The sequence below is a fragment of the Simochromis diagramma genome, unplaced genomic scaffold (assembly GCF_900408965.1).
Source record: "Simochromis diagramma unplaced genomic scaffold, fSimDia1.1 OVJJ01000031.1, whole genome shotgun sequence".
Classification (NCBI taxonomy): domain Eukaryota; kingdom Metazoa; phylum Chordata; class Actinopteri; order Cichliformes; family Cichlidae; genus Simochromis; species Simochromis diagramma.
The window spans coordinates 812985-836114 of NW_024386983.1; the positions used below are offsets into that span (position 1 = coordinate 812985).

The 23130-nt window shown below is 48.0% G+C and overlaps 2 protein-coding genes across 2 annotated transcripts in view; both read right to left on the bottom strand.

Moving 5' to 3' along the window:
• LOC120738493 (fibroblast growth factor 12-like) overlaps positions 1–8880 on the bottom strand; it is a 45120-nt gene extending 36240 nt beyond the window's left edge. Inside the window, exon 1 of the mRNA XM_040039783.1 lies at positions 7828–8880. Coding sequence (XP_039895717.1) covers positions 7828–7858 — 31 coding nt within the window. The 5' untranslated portion in view covers positions 7859–8880. The remainder of the gene's footprint in view (positions 1–7827) is intronic.
• A 5498-nt stretch (positions 8881–14378) lies between these two features.
• Positions 14379–22995, bottom strand: LOC120738438 (protein MB21D2). The gene is made up of 2 exons (XM_040039666.1): positions 22618–22995; positions 14379–19002 (listed from the first exon to the last, which is right to left on the bottom strand). Exons 1-2 carry the CDS (start codon positions 22856–22858, stop codon positions 17738–17740), a joined length of 1506 nt encoding a protein of 501 aa, XP_039895600.1. The 5' UTR covers positions 22859–22995; the 3' UTR covers positions 14379–17737.
• Between the last annotated feature and the right edge of the window lie 135 nt (positions 22996–23130).

Consider the following 23130-nt stretch of genomic DNA (forward strand, 5'->3'; position numbering starts at 1 on the left):
AACAGTGTGTAAAGTCACAACAACACACCAGCAGCAAGTCTGTCGAACTGAACAATGTGGTCCCAACTCTTCCCATTTAGAATACAAAATTTTCAAAATAAAATGTCAATAAATAAGAACAGCCAACCAATCACAGACATTTTTACATTTCAGCTGCAGCTGTTTCAAAATGAGGTTTAAGTGACTTCCTGTTTGTGATTTTGCTTTTCCTCCCGATGCCCTCGGACTTCTGCTTCCATGTCCTGGCCTCTGCTCCTCGGGAGCTGCTTAAAGAGCGTGCATGATGCAGCGAGCGTGCAGTAACTTTCCACGCTGAATGTGAAGCTTTGGGACCGTAAAACGATCATAAACTGGCTCAGATGTTGTTGCCGTTCCACTTCCAGCTTCCTGTTTAAAACGGAGAGCCGAGCACTGCTGGGAATGATGGAGACGCACTGGCCATAAAACATCAGACAGGGAGGGGCTGGCGCACGCTGAGCTCAGCATCTTCTGCCTTTTATGTTCATCTCCCACACAGTGGAGGAGGGTGGCTCGTTTGTGAGAGGACTCAGCTGTACTTCAGGCCATCCAGGGCCGATCGTTCATCAATTTATTCAAAAAGATCCTTCTGCTTTCGTTCGTGTACGCGCTTTCTAAGTTTCCTGGAACAGTTTAATCAACAGTCCATCAAAATCAAACCACATTTCAGAGAAATAAAAAGACCTGCAGCCAAAGCTCAAATATATTTCTGGTTATTTCATGGAGACTTAAACCTGCTGCAGTTCCTCTATCATCCACTAGAGGCCTGACTCCAACTGAGTCAGTTCCATAGACTTCCATGTTTAAATGTAAAATGTCAGATTTCGTAGACGTTGCACTGGACACGATGTTTCACGTCTCATTTCCTGCAGCAGCTAAACCATCGACAGCCTGCAAACTGACCAGCGGATGAATGATTGCTGAGTGGGCTAGCATCTCCTGAACATTCACATTAGCTAATTTAAAAAGAACTCGTTTCCATCTCCCTGTTTCTACTCTCTGATTCTGCTAGGGTAGCTTTGCATGACTCATAGTCCAAAATAATCCTTCTTTATCTTATAATAGGGCTTGGTGGCAAATTTCTCCTGACTGGGTGCCCCTCGTAAACACGACATCTGACGTCAGTGTTTGAAACTCTGTCCATGTTTCAGATGAACATCCATCAGAGCAGCAGAGAAACGACAGGAAATAAGGAACAGGTCCACATCCTGCTGCTGCAACCTGAGAAGGAGCCGAGCGCTCGATTACGGACTGAAACGGAGTGAAACAGCAGCTGGAAGCCACTGACTTTTGCAGCTTGATCCAGATAATGAGCTTAATGTCCTGTAGGAATCGATCCGCTGCAGGAAAGTGTCAGTGTTGTATCGCAGAGAGCTACAGAAGCAGCGAGATGATGCAGCGTGATGCCTCTTCACTCACACACGATCTTAACCAGCAGACTAATTACCATGAAAACGCTGCAGCTGACAGATTCTGTCATCGCTGTTGACGCTGCTCGTTTTAACCGTGAACTGTCGGCGCCGGCCGGCTGTAGAGGAGCAGCTGCCGACACTACCTGCAGGTATTTTTCCATCATAACAACCAGCAGACACGAAAGCTACGCCTGTTAGCACAGGAGCTCGATGGATGTGAGAAACTGGATCCAAAATGGAGGCAGCTGTGAGAAGCTGTGGCAGGTGACGGAAATGAGGATTTTATTGATGTGATCTAAACGCTCCGTGTGTTACTGTGACAGACCCACCAGTCAGAGCATCTCCTCTTCCCTCAGCTGACCGCTCACACTGAGCTCAAACTAGCCTGGAGGCAGGCACTCGGCTCCGCCCTGCTTTTAAACACGCCCCCGCCCACAGGTGTCACTGTGAGACAGGTGCAAGGGGACAGCTGATGTGATAACTGACTACTGACTGCATTCACAGCGACTCATGAACTTTTACGTGTCATTTAAAGGACAGAAAGAAATGACAAAGACTGTTTTTGACTGTAAGCACCATCTGTGGGAGGCGGGAGGTGCAGGGGGGGTAAAAAGGGGCAACATCCACATCAAAGAGCTGCTGGAAAGGTTAACACTCCTCCCACAGGGTCACCTGCAGAAACCTTAATGACTTTTACCTTCTATACACAGGTCTCGATGACCAAAGGCTCTGCTGTGTTCATCTCAACCCTCGATCCAGGAGTCGAAGCTTTCGTGCAAATTTCAGGATGTCGGCAGTTTGAGCTCGCAGCTGAACGATACTGAAGACCGTCGCAGCGGCGAGCTGAGCAGCCTGCCCGAAGGGAAACGAGCGAAGCGGCGGTCACAAAGTATACCTGGAAACACAAGTCTGTGTGTGAGAAACACCTGGCTGGAAGCACAGCAGTGATACCTGCAGGTGTGTAAAGGTGGGAACAGTTGGTCAAATTTTCATCTGCAGGCGGATTACCAAACGCCCGCACACCTGCTTAGTATGACGCCGAGGTGAAATCACTGCAGAGGCTGTTACACCAACATATGAGAGCTGGGTCAATATTCAAGAATCCAGTAAGTGAACAAAGTCATCAGTGATGGACTCATCACTGAAAACTGCACTCAGATCTGCTCTGTGAGTGTTTTAAAGGTGAGGCTGTGCATCTCCGTCCCCGGTGGTTTGACTGCAGCTCTCACCGGCTGGTAAATCATCACTTCCTGACACTCTAATTTCATTTTTCAGTAACGGGAGGGGAAGCTCGCGCCGAGCGACCGCAACCTTTTCGATCGCTCCGACATGCCGAGTGTTTTTCCACAGGACTGCACATGAAGGTAAAGGGCAGAGTAATTCTACCCCCGCAGAGCGAGGACAGGAAGATCCACCTCATCTCACTCGTGAAGGAGAAGCAGGAACTCTAAAATCAAGCCTGTTAGAGCAGAGACAACAAGAACGCTTCTTATAACTATGACACTGATTATTGTTTTATATGAACACAACATCTTAGCGTCTTTGTGAGGCATTCATTTTTAGAAAACATGAAATTCAGCGTTCTGACACAGGAAGTGAGAATCATCTGCTTCAAACATGGCGAGCCTGCAACAGGACTCCAGCCAGCAACAACACAAAGATGTACAGGTACACAGAGACACTGATACCGACAGTGTTTGGGTGAAAACACAACCTGAAATCGACATAAACACTCCCCTGTGTGTGTGTGTGTGTGTGTGTGTGTGTGTGTCCACAGAGTCTCTCAGGTTTCTGTTCTGGGCAGCAGGTCACTGAATCATCCTGAACTGTGTGGATCTGATCCCAGAATCAATACAACACACTGATCTGTGTGCTGTAAACAAACACGCCCCTTTAGACCACGCCCCTTTAGGCCATGCCACCTGACAGTCGTGAAACAGCAGGCCCAAAGCAAATCATTGCACCCTGAAGCTTCTCTACAGAAACTAACCTCGCCAAAATAAAAGTCTCTGGTCTACATGTTTGCATTTTCTACAAAGCACTGGGTGAAAATGTGCTCTTTCTTTGATGTGGGCTTGCAGTAGGCCACGCCCCCACACTGGACGGCTTTATATTTGACACATTTACAGAATCAGTATGAGGTTTTTGTGGACGTTTATTTTTAGAGCACTTCCACTGCTTCATGACGAGGAAGTGACGCGACACCAGACTCCTCCTGTAGGCTTACAGCCCTGAAGCCCCCTCAGCTACCTGTTCTCTTCTGTCTCCCTCACAAACACTCCCAGCAGACGGCTGTCGGGTGTCTTCCTGTTAAAAGGGAGTTCTTCCTTCCCATTCTCTCCAACTGCTGCTCATAGCGGACTTTCTGGTTGTTGCAGCTACATCTATACATCACAGGCTCTCTATGATATAAACCAGCTGTTTTGTGTTTTTAAAGCAGACGTCAGCTTTGTGTCATGTGACTGTTGATCGTTGGAGCAGCTCTGACTGCTTCAGCATGCAGAGCTTTGAGAGTGAGATTTTTAAAAAGCACGCTAAGGAAAATAAATGCATTTCTGCTTTTTAAAGGATAATCGTGGTTTATTCTACCAGCACGGCCTCGCTGGCACAAAGAGGATTTCTCAGAATAATTCCCCGTCGTTCAGGTGGGCTGAGAGCTGCACTGGCCTGCAGTTCTGCTGATAATACAGCGCGCTGATGCTCTCCTGAACAGCAGAGAGCTGACTCACGGCAGCTTTTAACTCTTTTCGGCTGACAGACATTTCACTGAATTCAGCACAGCTTTCACGTGTCTCTGAACCAGCTCGGACCACATCTGGAGGAGCTTTGACACTCGCTCCGGCCAGATGTTACAGAGGCTGCACTGCAGCAACACACTGCAAATTAGACCTCTCTGTTCCCCATCAAAGAGAAAGACTGTCGGGCACCAAATGAACACCAAATGTTAACATAAAGGAGTCTGACTCATAAAGCAGTTAGCTCAAAGTTCAGCCTCGTTTATCTTTGGCGAGTGCGACGACGGAGCGCGTTCTGTTTTATGGCAGCAGGAAGCCGCCTGGCAGGATTGCTTTACACTTGTTTTATTGTGAGTCTTCTTTTATGAGCCGACATCTGTCACAAACACGCTTTAATAAAAACATATCAACTGTGAATTGGCCTGCTGCTCCTGCTGCCTGGTGTCATCAGTAACTTTGACATGTCCTCATAGCACCGACCACAGGACTGAGCTCTCTCTCATCCATGCTGGGAGACCCGGATGCTTCTGACTGCCGTGGCTTTCTCGTCCATTGCTAGGTGGTTGCTAGGCAACATGTATAATATCTGAGATGGATAAGAACCTTCAGGAGATGAAGACTGCAGATGCTAAATGTTGCTGATGGTGTTGGAGGCGTTCTCGCTGTGAGAGATCAGCCTTGACGTTAAGACTCCTCCTGAGCCACTTTAGCGCTTCGGCGTAATACGAGGCTCCTCCGTTACACAAAGATGCTCGTCTGGTTTCCTCCTCAGATGTTGATCTTTCAGTTTTTTCCCTCTTGTTGGCTTTAGGGTTTGTGGCGGAGTTGTGGTCCCTGGCTCAGCTGCAGCAGAAGTGGAGATGATTGTACTGATGTACTGAGGTCGGAGATCAGAGGAGAGAGGAGTGTGTGCACTCGGCTGGAAAGTTGGCTGACGTGTGTGCCAAACCGGGAAAACGTGTGAAATAGTGAAATCAATAAAAACTCCAAACTAAATGCAAAGACGGCGCGTTGGATCGCAGTCCTTCACAGAGCTGCTTCTCTCTGCAGCATCATCATTGCTTTCTGCTCTTCAAACCTGCTGCTGTGCCATCTGCATAGCTAGCATGAGCCCGCCGGTTTAAAACATGCTAACATTAGCCGCTGTGCACTTGTTTTGTTGGGCAGTGTAAGAACAACACTGCAGACACATTAATGAGCATCTGCTCAACCTTTACATGAAAACATGACCAATAAATATTTCTAAGAATATTTTCATCCATCCGTTTATCTAATTCAGGGTCGCAGTGGGGGTGGAGCCTATCCCAGCTGTCTTAAGGCGAGAGGCAGGGTACACCCTGAACAGGTCGCCGGTCTGACACAGAGCTAACGGATAAAGACAGACAATCATTCACACCTATGGGTGATTTAGAATGACCTATTAACCTTACCCCACTAACTGCATGTGTTTGGGGTGTGGGAGGAAGCCGGAGAACCCAGCAAGCACGGGGAGAACATGCAAACTCCACACAGACAGATCTGATGGTGGAGCCAAACTCAGGAGCCATAAGAATACAAACTCTGGGACTTTGTATTTATTACTAAGATAAAGATTACATGCTGCTGTTATTCAGGCCACACAAGCTCTTCCTTCCTCCTCTCAGCCCGAGTGCACTTCATTTTACTGCTCCTCACAGTGTGGAGCTCACAGAGACCCAGAGGCCAAATAACACGACACCACCAACCCCTCCAACCTCAAAATGTGGACTTTTTAAAGCAGAAAATATGACGGCACAGGTGAACAAAATTTTAATTATGTCAAATATGATAAACATGTATGATCAGCTTCTTTGACAGAGTGGGTGCTGGAAACCAGCTGGAAATATAACTGCAGGAAGTGCATTAACCCTGCTAATGCTGCAGCCTCTCCATGTGTGCGCAGAGACAGCATGAAAATCTGTGCGAAACTTCTGGCGTGCCGCTCGGGCAGGGGCTTAAAGTCGTGGACCCCGCGCTCCCTCTGGTGTAACGGCTGAATCTTGGTGTTGATGGTCAGCTGTCACGTCTGCAGTCTGGAGACCTCAGCAATCAGACGCTTACCAGGATAAAGGAATGATGCAATCGAAGCGTTGCATTACCAGCTTCCTCGTGTGCTCGGCTGACAGCAGTGACCTGATTTTACTGCAGCTGCCATTAATTGATTTTCATCAACAAGTTAGACACTTAAAATGAACCAGGCTCATTAAAAAGCTTCATGCATGCAGCAGCTTACAGCTGAGTTAGCGTTGCTAATGTAACCGTGGTTACCGGAGGAAGCATTTCCACCACAAAAATGAGACGACACAAGGAGAACGAGACAGCTGGACTTGTTTGCTAAAGCAGAGAAAAGTTTAAAATACGAGCAGAACCACCTTCAGCCACATCTGGATCTCAGCATCTTCACTGCCAGGATAAAAAATGGCTTCTCTCAGATTCAGAGAGTTTTTCTCTACATGCAGTTTTCATTTCTCCAAAACTTTAAATTACAGGTAATCTGTAAATACAAACAAACAAACAAAACGCCTGGAGGATTTCAAGATGGATGCCGCGTGGTGACACGTGCTTCGAGCGTCTTCAGCTCGTCTGCACGGATCCATACACCACAAAGAGAGAGGCGCCGAGTCTCCTCCAGTTCTGATGTTTCGTGGAGTTAAAAGCGAGCAGGAAGTTTGTTTTATGTTTGAAGGTTTTTGACTTGTTTTCTCCGCTGCTCGCCTCCGGCTGCTCCACTCCGTGTGCGAGGAGGTGCACTCGCAGCAAGACCGAGCGCGAGGCCTTAAGAGCAGCGAATTAGGAGTAAATGATTAAAATATCCCAAATGAATGTTCTTGTTTTCTTTTTGTTTTACCGTGGTCCTGTTCTTACTGGTTATTTTAATAATAAATCGAGTAAATGTATATTCTCAGATGAATTTAGTTTAAGCTAAGTCTGACGTCGTCACACAAAGAACGAAGAGAGGAATTCAGCTTTGGGTTTAATAAAACTATCAGCTGCCACTGACGCTGAGGTCAGAGCTGGATCGCTGTAATGGTGACCTGGGATTCACGAGTATTCCTTTGATGTTTGGGGAGAACTTTTGGATCTGCGTCTCTGAGGCTTGTTTCTGGGCCGGTGTCCACGGCGATGTTGTGTGAATGGAATTAACCATATTTAAGTTGTGTTGCCGTGGAGCCCGGGACGGCCAGGCGAAGCATCACTGCACCAACCGCAGCTCAGTCGCTCCACGTCCGTCAGTCCTCCTGCCACCCGTCATCCATCTGTCTGCATCAGTCAGCATCACCACTCTCACCTGTCTGCCTGTCTCTGTGTGTTTGCTGCATCAGGCTTCTGTCACACACACACACACACACACACACACACACACACACTGCACCCCATCCCATAATAACCACACCTAAAAAGCTCCAGTGCAGCTGCATTCAGCAGGATACCGCAGTACACTTTTACCCAACATGCATCAGTCCCCTCCACCCATCCACCCGTACATCCATCCATCCATTCGGGTCCCCTTCATCCTGCCTCCACCCTTCCATACACCTCCCTCTGCGGGAAAAAGCACCAACTTCCTCTCATCCACCCTCACAGGATGAGGGAAACTTCCATCCATCCATGCACCGTTTCATCCACCCATCCCTCCGTCCTACCTGGGGGTGCCTTCTCTTTAACCAGCTCCATGTCCGAGGCGAGGTGCTCCCCTAGCCTGCGTCCCTTGCTTCCTTCCTTGCTTCCTTCCTTCTTTCCTTAATCAGCTGTTATCAACAAGCGTCGAGTCTCGGATGATGTGATCACCGATGAACCGCTGATGGGTGGATGGTACCGGGAGAGCTGGAGGGAGGCACCGCGGGATCTGCTCTCAGATCCTCCGCAGCTGCTTCTTCGCCGTTTTTTTTTTTCTTCCTGCGGGCGTCGAGGCTCGTGCGTTCACCTGAGCTGTGTCCGCGCGCCGCTCTCTCTCTCTCTCTCTCTCTCTCTGTGCTGCTGCAGCTCGAGGCAGGAGAGCACAGGAGTGACGTCACTGTTAAGGTGACACGATGGTGGTGCTGATGGTGTGAGGAGGAAACGTGATGAAGGAACTTTTAGGGCACGGGATCTTGCCCATCCCACCGCAGGGCATCATGGGAGGAGAAGGAGTCGAACCCGCGACCTCCGGGGACAAAAGAAAAGAAAAAAAAAAACATGCAAAACTCGGGGCCCATCGCGCATGCGCACTGCTTGTCCCGTTAACTATAAGGAAGTGTTGCACGGGGAGCTGTGTGAAGGGTCTCCTGCACTGCTCGTTTTGCTTTATTTAAACACTAAAACGACCGCAGAGCACAGATTCATCAGCAAACATCACAATACGTCATCATCTCGAGCCAAAAGCAGACCCAGTCATGTTCAGGTGGGACCCTGCAGCCCGCAGGTGCCTCCAGTCCACCTTAAATGCTTCTACTGACGCCAACTCCTTAAGATTTAGCTAAATGTGATCACGTTTTCCCCCAAACCAGTCAAAACCAGTCTCTCAGATTGTTGCTCCTCCCCCAGCCTGCTTCTGTCAGACGTTTGTTCCTATTAAAAGGGAGTTTTTCTTTCCCACTGTCACCAAGTGCATGCTTATAGGGCGTGGTTTGATTGTGGGGTCTTTACCTTAGAGCAGACCTTCCCACCTTCCCATGGGCTGCCCACATTCAGGCCCAGACCAAAAAGGCTAGGCAGCGCCTGTATCACCTACGACAACTGAGGAAGTTCAGGGTCTCTCCAAAGATCCTCAGGATTTTCTATACAGGCGCTGTGGAGAGCATCCTCACACAGAACATGACATCGTGGTTTGGGAACAGCTGTGTGAAGGACCAAAAAGCTCTCCAGAGAGTGATCCGTACAGCAGAACGCTGCTGCAGGATTGCTCTCCCCCCGCTTCAGGACACCTACACCAGGAGATGCCGGACTAGAGCAGCGCAGATACTGAAGGACCCGTCCCATCCTGGCAACAAACTGTTCCAACTTCTGCAATCTGGTAGAAGGTTCCGCATCTTCCGGGCAAGGACAGAGAGACTCAAGAGGAGCTTCTATCCCCAAGCCATCCGGGCCCTAAACACACACACCCGCCCTCTCACATCATCTATAATTGACTGAGACAGGACTCTTCCAGACACTAAACCAAGGCACAATGTACATTTCAATTCCTTTAATTTTAAATATGTTTATATTGTCTAGTCCTGTAAAATAGTCAGATGTCTATTCATATTAATGACAGAATTCACCTGCTTGCTGCTACTACTGCACATTCACCCAGTGTATATACTATATGTCTGTATATATATATATCTATGTTCTTTCCTCTACACCCCCCCTAATTTTTGCACATGTCGGAGGAGCGTGTCAGGATACATTTCACTGTGTGTTATACTTGTATAACTATGCATGTGACAAATAAAGAACTTGAACCTTGAACCCCCCCCAGCCCGGGGGGGAACGCAGGCCATATGAAGGGGGGACTGTATGAAAGGGGGGGGAAAAGCAAACCTTGGACATGCTAGCACATAACAAGAAACGAAGTGGGAGATGAAGCATGCTGAACAGTTTCCAAACAATTCATTCTAACCAAACTAGTGGACAAGCCGCTTCTGTGAGTGTGAGGAAGTCAGGAACTCAGATGTTTAATGCACGACCACAGACACAGCTGAGGTCATTTTGAAGAGAGGCTGAGGTGCATTGACGCAATGTGAATATAACGCATACAGAAATAATCAACCCGTTGCCTTCTAACAGGGGACAGTAGTGCTGTGTTGTAAGCGTGTAAACCCGCGACATCAGATTAACAGTATTTTTCTCTTTGCCATTCTGCAATCCCATGTAAACAAAACGTGCCACAGCTGACGTGATAAAGGCCACCTTGGAGTGCTGATGAACGCTGTATCCTGGCGTAAACGCAAAAAGGAGTTTAAAAATCTCAAGTGATTCGAAACGGTTACGTGGATGCAGCTGAGGTCAAAACACCCGTGTAGGTGGGACGCAGGAAGAGTTTAGTAGTTACTTTCTACACGAATTATTGCAGATTACTGATTTGCTTATTGTTACTAAATGTTTGAGGTGTGAAATAAACCGCAATGGAGCAAAATATGCAGTTCAGAATGAGAATCCATGCATACTGTTAAACTGTTCTACATCCATGACACGCTGCAGAGAGGAGCTGCTGCTGGGTCACTCTGCTGCTGTTAACAGCACCGCTGATTAAACAGGAATAAACTCAGGCTACAAATGGAGCTCAAGGACGGCCTGGAGTCAACATCACAGCAGCATATAAAGGCTGCCTGACACCTTTATTGTCGTATGAGTTCCCAAACTATCCTTTAGTTCCCATCAGAAGGAGGGAACATCCTCGGTTTTCACAAAGAAGATGGATTTACAGGTAGCAGCCAGTTCAGTGAGACACATCAGGTTGTTTCAGCTGCAATTACTGTTGAAGAGAAGGTGAAAGATGAGTCACATTAAAAGCAGCACTCCTCCCCTGCAGACAGAAATCCACTCAGAGTGGGCTTTTTTTGGACTTTCTTACCTAACGTTAACAACGCCGTGGTTCAGGCTCTGAGAGGCTCACCTCCTGGGTCACTGGTGGTACTACGGTGGCATTTTTGGCTGGAGGTTTGGAGTAATCGGGCATGTAAACATGTCTCCTCTAACAGCTGTTACTGCTAGCAGACAGACTGTATAAGAACGATGGCGTTAGCTACTATAGCTCGACTCACTGGTTTCTGAAGTACATGTGACCATGTTTGGACCGGAGGATGGAAGGCTATGTTATCAGCTAATGCCAGCTAGCAACCCCGGACTGTGTGTTAGCATCACACAGTACCATACCTGCCAATCAGAGCTCCGTGACATCCAAATACAATCAGAGAATTTCACCAAAGCTGGAGCTCAGACTACTTGGATACTCCTGTGTCACCATCCACCTGTCAGTCAAAGAGACCACACCCCTAATAATGCCATTTAAACAGGTGAGCTATGAAAACATTGTTGTTAAGAAGGGGTTATTTATAGACCAGCACCAACGCCCACCCACAGATTCAGCTGTGCGAGGTAAAGGTGCGCCGCTCAGGTGTAATGAGCTGTTTGGGTTGCTTTTCCTTCTTATTATCAGGAGTATATTTAGCATTGCTGCATATATGGAGGCAGTTTAAATTGCCTAAAGCTCACCTGCACAGCTCAACAAATCTGTCGGACCAAAGTTGGAGTTAATGACATCAGCAGGTTAGGGCGGGACCACCTGGAAGTAAATCACAGGTGATGTCTAGTCAAAGTGAGAGTGTGTAAAGTGACTGCAGTGCTGTAAAAAGTGAACATCCTGGAATCATCATTGTTCCCCATCAGGTCCACAGAGGGTTAGCTCTCCGCTGATAAACTGCAGGACAGTTTCTGGGCTTAAAGCTGTTTTTAACTGATTTTAAATAAAGTTTTATTTTGTAGGCGTTTTGACACAGTCAGTCACATGACCCCACAGAGGTTTCAGGTTCCCCCCTCGCTGATCATCAGTAAATAACTCGTGTTTTCTGTAAATCGGGGATTTTAGCGAGGCTGAGCATCAGCAGTAAAGCCTGCAGCGTGTTTACATGCTGTGGTTATATTTGGACAGTGATGGATAGTTTCCTCTTGGAACGGCGAGCGCTCTGACGGCGGCCAGAAAGAGCTGAGCGCGATCCAAACCCAGCAGGAGGCGAGATGGAGAGAGGAGAGCAGGTGGAGGAGACAGGTGCTGAGGCACCAGGAAGCAGGAGAGAAGAGAAAGGTTAGGAGGAAGCAAAATGAGGCGTTTGAGATGAGCTGTGTGGCGCCGGGCGGCTGAATGAAGCGGACGCAGACGAAGAGTCAGACAGGAGTTATTTTATCAAGTGCTATTTACAACAGTAGTTCCACATTACAGGAGATAAAGTCACTGTGTGCACAAACAGCCTCCGTTCACATGACAGCTCCCTCCATCATACCCACTCACACAGAGCGAGCTGCTTCCTCTCACTGCTCCCCCCGGTGGTCGAGAGAGGAAGCTGCTTAAAGGATGTAGTGAAGGAATCCACCAGCTCACCCTGTCTGAGGGTTAATTAGACGAAGTGTTTGAGTGGCCGATTGAAACCTGGATGGTTTTTAAATGTGTCTGAGGCCATGTGACTTATGATGTCATTTTAACATAAATACATTATTTTAACGGCCTGCAGCACCAACCACGTGCTTGACGTCATATTCTCAGAAGACTGAGCATCTTTAATGTAGCGCACACGTTACCTTATGTGTGCCATCATCTGCAAACAAGACTGCATCTCCGTATTCTGTATCCAGAAATTATCACCTTTATATAGAAGAATTAAAGAGCATGATTATACTAAATCACCATTTCCACGCTCAACATTTTAAACTTTGGTCAGCAGGAAGGTTTTCTATCCATACATGGGAAAAAAATTGGGCACACGATAGGAGATGTTCATGTTGTGACCTGACAGTACTGGAAACCGATCACACACACATGCTGTGTGTAATAAATGTGACATAATGTGCAGACCTGAGGCTTCTTTCTGAAGGTCTTACTCAGGGATGTTCCCCAGGGTTCGATTCAACCCGTTCCTGAGCCCAATTCTGCAGTACGACGCGAGATCATGAACCTGCTCTCGTCCCACAGTGTTGGTGTTTAAATAAATGGAGCAAAGTCGATTAAGGTGGAGTACGTCAAGGCTCGATTATGGGCCCCTGTTGTTTACAGATGTACTCCTCTCAGAGTATCATACGGCCTATTTGATCTATTTATTAATAGATCAAAACTATATGATTAATATCTGTCGACAGGATTAAATTATGGACTTTCAGATATTCAATAAGATGTCAGATTCTTACTCAGTTCTATGCAGATGATGATCTGTCCTCTACGTAACTTTAGTTATTTGAATGCAGCAAAGCTTTTAGTGTTTTCAGTTTACTCTGAGGCTACGTCCACACGTACACGGGTATTTTTGAAAACTGAGATTTTCCGTTTCCGTTTTAAAAAATAATCCCGTCCACACATAAAGGCAGAAATGAAGGAAAACGCTGCTAGGAACATGCCAAAGCAGCAGATGGCGATATATTCCTAACCGTGCAGAAATGTTGGCCAATCAGAAGTCTAGAAGCCTCGGTGGGAAATAGTAAACAAAGCTGGGGCATAGAAGCAGAACCGAGTCGTCTGTGTGGAGGGACAGTAACTGTGTGTATATGTAAGCATTTAAACACTGCAGAGAGTAACAGTAACAGCATTGTAGAAATTCATTTCACCGAAACAATAATGTGGCGCACAGTGTGACGTCAAAAAAGGCGCACACCTTTGACGCTGCGTTTTCTCCGTTTTTCTCGTCCACGCGTAAACGCAAAAACTGGGTTTTCGAAAATCTCCACCCTGGCCGGAGTTTTTAAAAATCTCCGTTTTCAGTGACCGAAAACGCCGTTTACGTGTGGACGAAAGGTGCAAACGCATAGAAAAATCTGCGTTTTCAAAAATACCCGGGTACGTGTGGACGTAGCCTAAGAATTAGTTCTGGGCTCTCATATCTGAGAACTACGCAGATGATAAAGACATTTCCTTCTTCTTCTTCTATGGTCCAACAAACTTTACTAATAAATAAACAGCTCCCTGTTTAACTTAAATGTCAACCACAAATCCAATAGCAGGTTCGATGTTTGATCCTGAGGCCTCCCGTCTTTATTCTGGTCTCTAACTGTAGTATAATTAAGATAAATAAATCTGTGCAATGCAAATTTTGTAAAACAAATCACATGAGCTAATGAGTCAACTGAAGTGGCACAATCCAGGGTTCAATCGTGAGGCCTTGTTGACCAAATCTTGAATTTTCTTGTTGTTCCCTAAAACTGCAGACAATCGTAATCTGAGTGGCGCCGCCCCAGATTCACTTCTGGAGTGTTTTTCTTCTCAGCCACTCTTCAACAGAATCGATCGCTGTGCAGATGACAGCCTGATTTACTCTGTGGAGGTGAGACTTTCCAGGGTTTGATGCTCATATTCTGCAGTTTAATTTACTTCGCTGATGACACCGAGATGCCAGTTAACTTATTAAGAACTGAAGTTGATGCAGAACTTCATTAACTGTTTTTCCTTTCATGAAATGTAAACTAAGGTTTAATTTTATTGAGAACTTTAGATGTAAATTTGAGAAAGACTCACTGAGGACGTAGAGAGAAATTCAGCTTAAAAGACTTTATAGTGAAATCCAGCGAAGAACCTTCACGGATGGGGAGGAGCTGCCATCTGAAGGGATACACCCACCCACGTCTACGTTGCATAAAGAAATCCATCGTCATAACAAAGCAGAGCAGCGAGGTACAGAAAAATAAAAACTCACAGTCAAAAGGTTCTCAACAAATAGAGAAAGCAGTAAGGTCAAAAGTCACGGAGCTCAGAAGAACACACTGATTACATTTCCACCGAGCAGGAGAGCGTGGTGCGGCACTTTGATGGTGTGAAAAACCTCTGAGTGGGAGTGTCAGTGCGGGTCTGTGGGGTCGGCAGAGCAGTGTACCGTTCAGCTTTAACTTCAGTGTCTTAATGCTACATGACGTATATGTGCGTTTGTATAAGTGTGTACTTGTTCTGTGTTCACTAATTGCACTTGAGGATGAGGATATGGAGATCACATTGTCTGCAGACGTCTGCAGATTCTTTTTCTGGTTTTTTGCATTTTCCTGGAAATGTTTCAGACTTTGACAAAAAAAACAAACAAACCTGGGACGACTCACCTTCGGCACAACCAGCTGCGGCTCAAACACGCCGGCGCGCAGTCGCATCCTGAAGGCGGCAGATGTCGCCGATGCTCGTTTACGTCAGGAGATCAAAAATATCTGCTTTAGTGTTTTTAAGCTGTAGTGAGCTGCTCGCATTAGTGCTGACTGCAGTAGCTGCAGTCGCGCTTCAGCTGTCCAATCAGAGCTGAGCACAGGCTCTGACTCGGTAATCAATATTTAGGTTTCACTGAGGCTGAAGCTGAGATGAAGCACATTTTTCTTTTCCTTGTATATAAACACGACGCCACAGTGTCTGATGGTCATGTGGCTAAATCTGTGATGATTTGTGCCCCTCAAAAAAACCACCCTTGTAGAGGTGGTGGTAATGACATCACAGCACCATCTCATTAGACACATCCCACAGCCAAGCTGCCTGAGCTCCAAACTGAGGCTCGCCACATAATCGGTGGTTTCTGGAGCCAAACAGCGTTCGCTTACTGCACAGTAACTGTGCCAGAAACCAGCCTGGAGCTCCATCACACCAAACCTCCACCTACAGTTGGAGTGTAAAAAGTCCCAATCGGGATTTGGTCCCAATGTTTTGTGAGCGATCTGAAAGGCTGACGATCACGTGGCGAGCTGGCGGCGCTGAAGGGGAGTCGAACCCTCGACATCCAAACACTAAGAAGCAGCTGCGGAGTAAACATCGGTCAGGTTAGAAATAATAAACTAAGTTACAGTGAAGCTTATTAAATAGTGATCAAAACAAACAAGATGGAGAAAGAGGAAGTGGCGAGCGAGGCCGGTGATATCGAGCCGGAAGTGACACGTTACTGACTGCGGTCGCCGTGCAGCAGATTAACCTGAGCAGTAAACAGAAACGCTGCTGCGAGCTTCACGTCCCAAACTGTTACGCCTCGCTCACACGCACAGGCCCAAAACCCACCACGCCCCCATCAGGACCACGAGCTACGCCATCCGTCTGGATCTGGACCCTGGAATGTCTGGAAGGATTCTGGACTACGCTCAAGCTCATCAAAACAAACTGAAATGAGGAAAACTGGGAAAACATCGCAAACTACACGGGATCCAGGGCGTCTGTCAGAACGTGAGCCTGCGAGCGCGAACGAGATGCAACACCAACCGGCAGCTCAGCCGACTCCATCAGGGGAAGCTGCGTCTTTGGACCAATCACAATCACTGCAGCTCTGCCGGTTAATGAGAACATCTACAGCGTGCACTGCGACCACGCGTCGGTAAAGTGTCACCATCAACTGATATGATATACCGTCATTCGACAGTGAGGAGGACACGGCGTCCGCCATCGAGAGGAAACACGGCGGTGTTTGTTTTTTTTACATTCTGTGCAAAATCAGACGAAAAGTAGTCGACAAACCATCGTCAGTCTGTTCCTCCTTCTGCCCACACACGTCAGAGTTCAGTCACTTTGTTTCTATTTACAGTTAGTTTCTAAGACGTTAGTACCATCATCGTCGTCCCGCGGTGGGACTAAGACATTCCTCAGAGGGACAAAATCCACCTTCGTCCGAGCTCTGCTGCTTTTGCTCCTCGATGTGAGACTTCAGGCTGTCCGCAGCTCCTGAAAGCGTCCGCCGTCCGATCAGCGAGCTCTGAAATGCTCGACGCCGAGCTGCTGCGAAAACTTGCAGTTTGGTTTGGAAAACGAGTCATTAGATATTTTGAGCAACTTGCTCATAATTATGAAAACCTCGTACTCGTGTCATCGCGAGGAACGAGCGCGTGGAGGTGAAGAGCAGCTGACGAGCCAAACGTTTGTTTCGTGCTCGCTTCAGTTTTTCTGCACTGATCAGCATTTAGACCGACCTCCATGACTCCTGCAGTTCTCTGCTGGACAAATGCAGTCCTGCCTCATCAATGATCCATGCACGGATCCAAATATGAATGTGATGATCTCTGAGCCTTAGTAATCACCTGAGGCGTGTAACTTGGAGCTTCATCGTGCTGGAAAACAAACAGATTGTCACCGAATTCTTCCTAAATTGTTGGGAGAAATGCGTCTTTGAGGAGTTTTAGTTTGTCTGGTCTTTAAGGAGCAGGTGGTACAGCTGAAGTCCACAAACTGAAAAGCTCAGGATCAGATCTCCATCGATCAGAATTCGGCTGGTGTCCAACATGAGAACTGCAGAAGGCCTGAAGAGCACGGGTGAACAGTGGAAATGCTGAGTCTTTGCAGAAATAGGATTTATTTATTTATGCTTTGATTGTTCTTCACTATATCACAGAAAAGTAAAAATGAAATAAAAACTGAGGCTTTGGCCACGCCAGCACTGAAATTCCCACATTCGTATCAAAGCAGCTGATTTTAGCCGGGCTCCTCGCTTTCACATCGTTTCTGCCGTCAGAGCTTTAGCGCCAAATTTAAACGACAGCGAGTCCGGCGTGAGACACACGTCACGATTTCAGGAGTTGGTGGACTCGTCTCATTTCCAGGATCCCTGATAATTATATTGAACTACAAACTACGAACACTGGAGCAGCAGAGCCGGCCGAAGGTGGACTTCCATCTCTTCCTTCATTTGTAAAACAACCTGCTGCTGTGCAGCTGTCTGTAAAAGGCATTCAGCAGGTAAAAACCACAGGGCACACAGTGAAAGAGGAGGAGGTGGGGACGGGAATAGAAAAATAAAAAATAAAAAATTGTGGCAGACACGACTAGACGATCACCTCACTTCACTCTGTGGCAGAGAAACATAAAAAAATTAAAAAAACAAAGTTTCAGAGGAGGTGGGGACAAGGCGAGGAGGAGAAAGGCTGAGAGGGAGGAGGAGGAGGTCAGTCTCAGAAGAACTTGTCATCGATGCGGAAGTGCGGCCGCGTGACGTCGTCCGGGTTGATGAAGACTGAGATGGATTTGCCCGGATTCTCCGTGACGAGCTGCTGAAGCTTCTTGGCCAGCCGGTCGTCGGGCTGGTTCTCTCCGCCGGCGTCGGACTGCGGCGATGGCAGGTTGTTGGTGCTGCCCCGCCACTGCAGTTCCACCGTCAGCCTGTTGGCGGCCTTGGCGTGCTCGATGGTGGTGCGCAGGTGCTCGGCTGGGTCGGAGCGCACGGAGGAGAGTTTGCGGGCGTGCAGCATGGCCGTCTCGTCCGACAGGTGCTCCAGCATGTTGCACTGAGGGATGAAATAGTTGGGGCACATCTTGTTGACGAGGCAGTGCTGCAGGTCGTCGATCAGGCCCAGGAGGAAGTGGGCGGAGAAGTCGTCTTGCGCCAGGTAGTTGGCGGGGAGGCGGTCGCAGGCCCACAGCATGATGCTGCGGAGGTGGTAGGGGCTGATGGCTTTGGGGCGGGACAAGAGCTTGATGATGATGGCTTTGCAGGCCTGGTACGCCTGCATCAGGCTGGACGAGATGCACTTCTTCAGCTGCACCTCGCTGCGGGCGAACGACAGGCGCCACTCGTTCTCCTTGCGGCCTTTGTGGGAGCAGGCGGGGACGAGGTAGAAGCCGCTGATCACCTCCTCCTCGGTGATCTTCCCATCCCAGAAGTGATTCTCCATCAGCCAGCTCTGGGCGACAGCCGGCCACCCTTTAAACGACACCACGGGGACGATGTCGTACAGCATCCGGCTGCTCCCGACGCCCAGGATGACGGAGATGATGGTGCCGTTCCGCTCCACCTTCTCCACCCTTGGCATTCCTCTCTGCGGCTTCTTCTGCACCTCCAGCAGCACCAGGGAGATGGACTGGTAGAACCAGTCAGCCACCAGTGTTGGGGAGAAGAAGTAGTTGGTGGTGCCGTTGATGTGGTCGACGATGGTGCAGCAGTCCTTCCACTTGTTGATGGTTCCTTCGTCGAAGAGGCGGAGGCTGAGCCAGGAGTGGCCCAGCGCCGAGTGTCTCATGTCCAGGGTCACCGGCTGGTTGCGGTCGTGGAGTTTGAGCGCAGGGACCAGCAGGGTGAAGTCCATGTCGTAGTCTGTGCCGCGGGCGTAGACGCTCAGCTCGTCCAGGTCCATGTCCACCACGCCCTCCCGAACGCCTCCTGACAGGAGGAGGTACTCGTTGGCCACCGGGAGCTTCTGGTCCAACTTCTGGACCATTCCTGAAACAGAGGACGACAAAAAGGATCAGATAAAGATTATGTGTAAAAACGAGCACCACCACGTTCCTAACCTATGGAGCCGAGGTATAACATCGTGCACACAAGTGTAACCGGGGGTCAGGATTTAGACCTCGAGATACTCGTCTTACAGCCACCCAGGATGCACTGCAGAGATCCAATCTCTTGACTGATTGGCGGAACGACTCAACGTTCCTCCAGATGAGCTGCAGGTCGTGGCCGAGGAGGGCAGGTCCGGGCACGTCTGCTTACAAGATAGATGGACGTCAGAAGCAACTCATTATCGGAAGCTGAAAAATAAAACCAAGTTTTTCCTTCATGATTGTCCAGGTGATATCCTTTGTTCACAGTGCGATTTCCTGACGAGATTCTGTGATAACAGAGTCATTGCTGCTCCTGTCAAGACTTTTTCAGGGAACCTTTCAAAACAACACATTCGTATCTGGATAAAGTTCGACTAACATCGATTTAAAAGCTTCTCCCTGCTGTAATTTAATTCTTTAACGTTGACCGGCGGCTCTGCTGATTCGTCCAGTCTGGTTTTTGCTGTCACAGACGAGGCTGACGTTTTAACGAAGTCTGCTTCGTTTGTGTCCAGCTCAGTCTGGATCGGGTCCAGTTTGGCCGCCTGTTTTCCAGTTCCTTTCATGTCAGGTCTATTTTTGAAGCTCGCCGTGTTTGGAAGCGGACCGCGTGAGCCCCGACGGGTCACTGCGTTCAGCCCCATCGGCCGGGCCGGGCCGGCCTGGACGAGTTTTCCGCTCTGCTGAGTTTAAAGAAGAGGCGCACACACTTCCTGGCTGTCGGCTGCATTCCTGCGCTGCGGTTGTTTGGACGCACGCAGTCCGTCTCTCAGAAACAGTTTCAAATAAATCAGATGAACTCAGCTCGGGGGCTGCTCGTTACCTCGGTACAGAGACGATCCTGCAAATACACACTGTCTTTGAATGAATGTCTCACACTCACTTTATAATTCCTGACTGATTTTCCTTTTTTATTGATTGGATTGATTAAATCTGGAGCATAAAACCGCCTCCTCGCTTTTCTTTTGGTCTGTCTGTGAGCTGCAAACAGTGAGCGAGCTGTGAAGACAGGATGGAGCGCCGCTTCCTGTCGGGACATTTTGGAACGCTTGTTATTTCTGTGAGGAGGCGCCGTGTGCGAGCTGGCAGACTGTCAGTACATCTGAGAAAATGAACACTAAAGTGAGTGTGCGGCTCTGTCAGATGGACATTTCTGCAGTTTGTGTGTGTGATTCTGTCTTTGTGTTTGTCTCTGTGTTTGGTGTGTGTGTGTGTGTGTGTGTGTGTGTGTGTGTGTGTGTGTGTGTGTGTGTGTGTGTGTGTGTGTGTGTGAGAGAGAGTCTTTTTACATCCAGATCTTGGAGGCGCTCCAGCATCATTATCAAACTCACATTCCTGCACTCCATCCTCCGCACTTCCTCTCAGGTTCAGTTATGATGAACTGAGTCCTCTCAGCAGATTTGTGGCCTTTTATTTTGAAAGGTTAGGGCCCCACCGCCTTCAAAATTTTAATTATAACCTTGTAATTCCTGATTTATGTCAGATATTAAAGCTGTGTGAGGTTCATTTTTTCTCCTAAGTGAAATGTGAAGACATATTTAACATTTATATCTTGGCATATCTTCAAAATGCTAAACACAACAAATGTGCTGTAGAGCAATTCAAATAAATTCAAAGGTCAACGTAATAAACTAAAATGTTATTTCTGATCAAACGCTTCAAATGTTACAGAGAAACAAAGTCAAACATTAGATCATCATTTAATAAAAAAAGTAAATGTTAATACAAACAGAGTATACAGAAATATCTAATGGAAATAATTTTCTTTATTTTCAAACTCTGTCAACTGTTTGTAAACAAACTCTTGAATAAATAAACAAAAACAAACACTGTGCGGAGCGGTTCATTGGATTTTAATCTGGATTTTCGTGCCCATGTTCTAACGAACATCATCGGGCGATACAGAAAGTGCACGCTCCACCATCAGAATCAAGAGCTCCTTAAATGAGCACTGAGCACGCACCTGCATGAGCCAATCACAGCTCCTCCCTGCACCTGACCGCAGTGACCTCATACAGGCCATCGAGACAATATTCAGCACGGCAGAAGCTGAGGAGCTCCTCTAAGAGAGTCAGATTTAGCACGAGTGATGTGAACCAAACACACATACACAAGGAGTGTTGTGCGTCTGCACCACAAAGCAACACAACTAAATTATTCAGCCACCTGCAAACACACAGCAAACTGCAGGATAATCAAAGCACGAAGGCCAGAAAAATGAGACTGAGGACGCTGACGCAAATCATCTGACATCAGCTCAGCGCGGCGCGCCAGGTTTGTACACATGCACTGAAATCACCAACCAATCAAAGAGAGGGCTCAACACAAAGGTCAACAGATGCGTCGTCCCCTCACACAGTTCATTTTTCCAAATCCTGCACCAATATTGGGAATAATATAAAATAATTTCCACACATGTGCACACAACAAATCAGTTTCCTGGTTGTGCCGCAGAAATCCTACATGCTAAAATCCAAGAATTTCCCCTAGCAGGACCGGAGCTCCGCCTTCGTGGATGAGCTGTTACTACAGTAACCTCACAGAAGCCATGTTATTGGTCACGTGACATCATTGAAAATGCTCCAAAAGGCTCCAACAGCACAAACACAGTCCAGAGGTCCAGTTCAGGTGAAGCTGAGGAGTCAGGTAGCAGCTACAGCCACCTGTGTCATCATCCACCCATCAGTCAAAGAGGCCACGCCCCTAATCATACAAACTTTAAGCCTTATTACAGTTTAACCAGGTGAACCCTAAAAACATTCTTCTACTGTACAGGTGTTACGAAGGAGGACATTATCCACAGAGACAAACAGTTTGTGTATCAGGCTGCAATCATGTTTATTTCTGCTGTACAGTTTTAACATGGGAGTCTATGGGGACTGACTCACTGCTGCCTCTGCTGGACGTCAGAGGAACTGGAATCTTTTCATTTGCCCCACGGGGTGATGTTTGGGGAAAAAACGGATGATTTATTTCTCGCTGTAAAAGAAATTCGGACAACTAATTTGGCAGAATTTAATCTGACAATTTTAAATATATTTGAGCACATTTGTTCCTCACTGATGCGCTATGTGCGGAAAAAACACCTGCTGGTCGGAGTCCTCACAGCTGGAAGTTTAATATTAGTGAAGATTTGTTTTTTTTTAATATATTTGAAGGTGTGGCTGTGGATGAGGCTGAGATTGTAGTGGGCTTCACCTTGCACTGAGGGTGGTGTTAGTGTCGTCTGTGTTTAGTATTTCCGTATTTGTGCAGCACCTGGAGAAGCTCAGCTACACTTTTATGTTCGTTTTAAACCAAGAAACGAGAAGAAGAGAGGCCAAGAGGATGCACGCGATCCCTAATGCGGTCCAGGTGGAGCAGATGTGCATCACCTGAGCCTCTGCAGCACATCTGGATCACCCCTGCAGCTCCGCGCTCACACCAGCTGAAATAATCAGGTGGAGTCCGAGGATGTTTACCGCAGCCTGGTGTGTGCGTGTGTGTGTGCGCGTGGGTGCGTGCGTGTCCTCACCCAGCATGGAGAAGATGAAGTCCTTGGCCGTGTGGATCTCCAGAGCCCGCTGGTCGTCGTACTCCCGCTGGTCGTGCTTGCTGAACTCCTGGATGAGCCGGTTCAGGTCCTCCATGCGGGCCGCCGACCTGAAGTCCAGCTCGGGCCCGCCGCCGTGCGGCAGCCTCCCGGCGGCCATGGTGGGGCTGTTCCCGAGGCTGCCCGACGAGCCAGCCCGGCCGGAGAGAGCAGGGGCCGCCATGGTTCCTCCGCGGTCACACGCTGGTTCTGCACTGCCCACGCTGCAGCTGCTCCTCTGTCGCGGACCGAACCGAACCGAACCAAGGCGAGCCACTCCACAGTGAACACAAGCACCGGAAACCTGCCCCGCTTCCGCCACTCAGCGCTTTCAAAATAAATGGCCCCTAATTATATTATATTATATTATATTATATTATATTATATTATATTATTATCAGCGTTCACCATCTGCTTCCATCTCACCCACCCACCTATCCCAGCACCCTCCTCTGT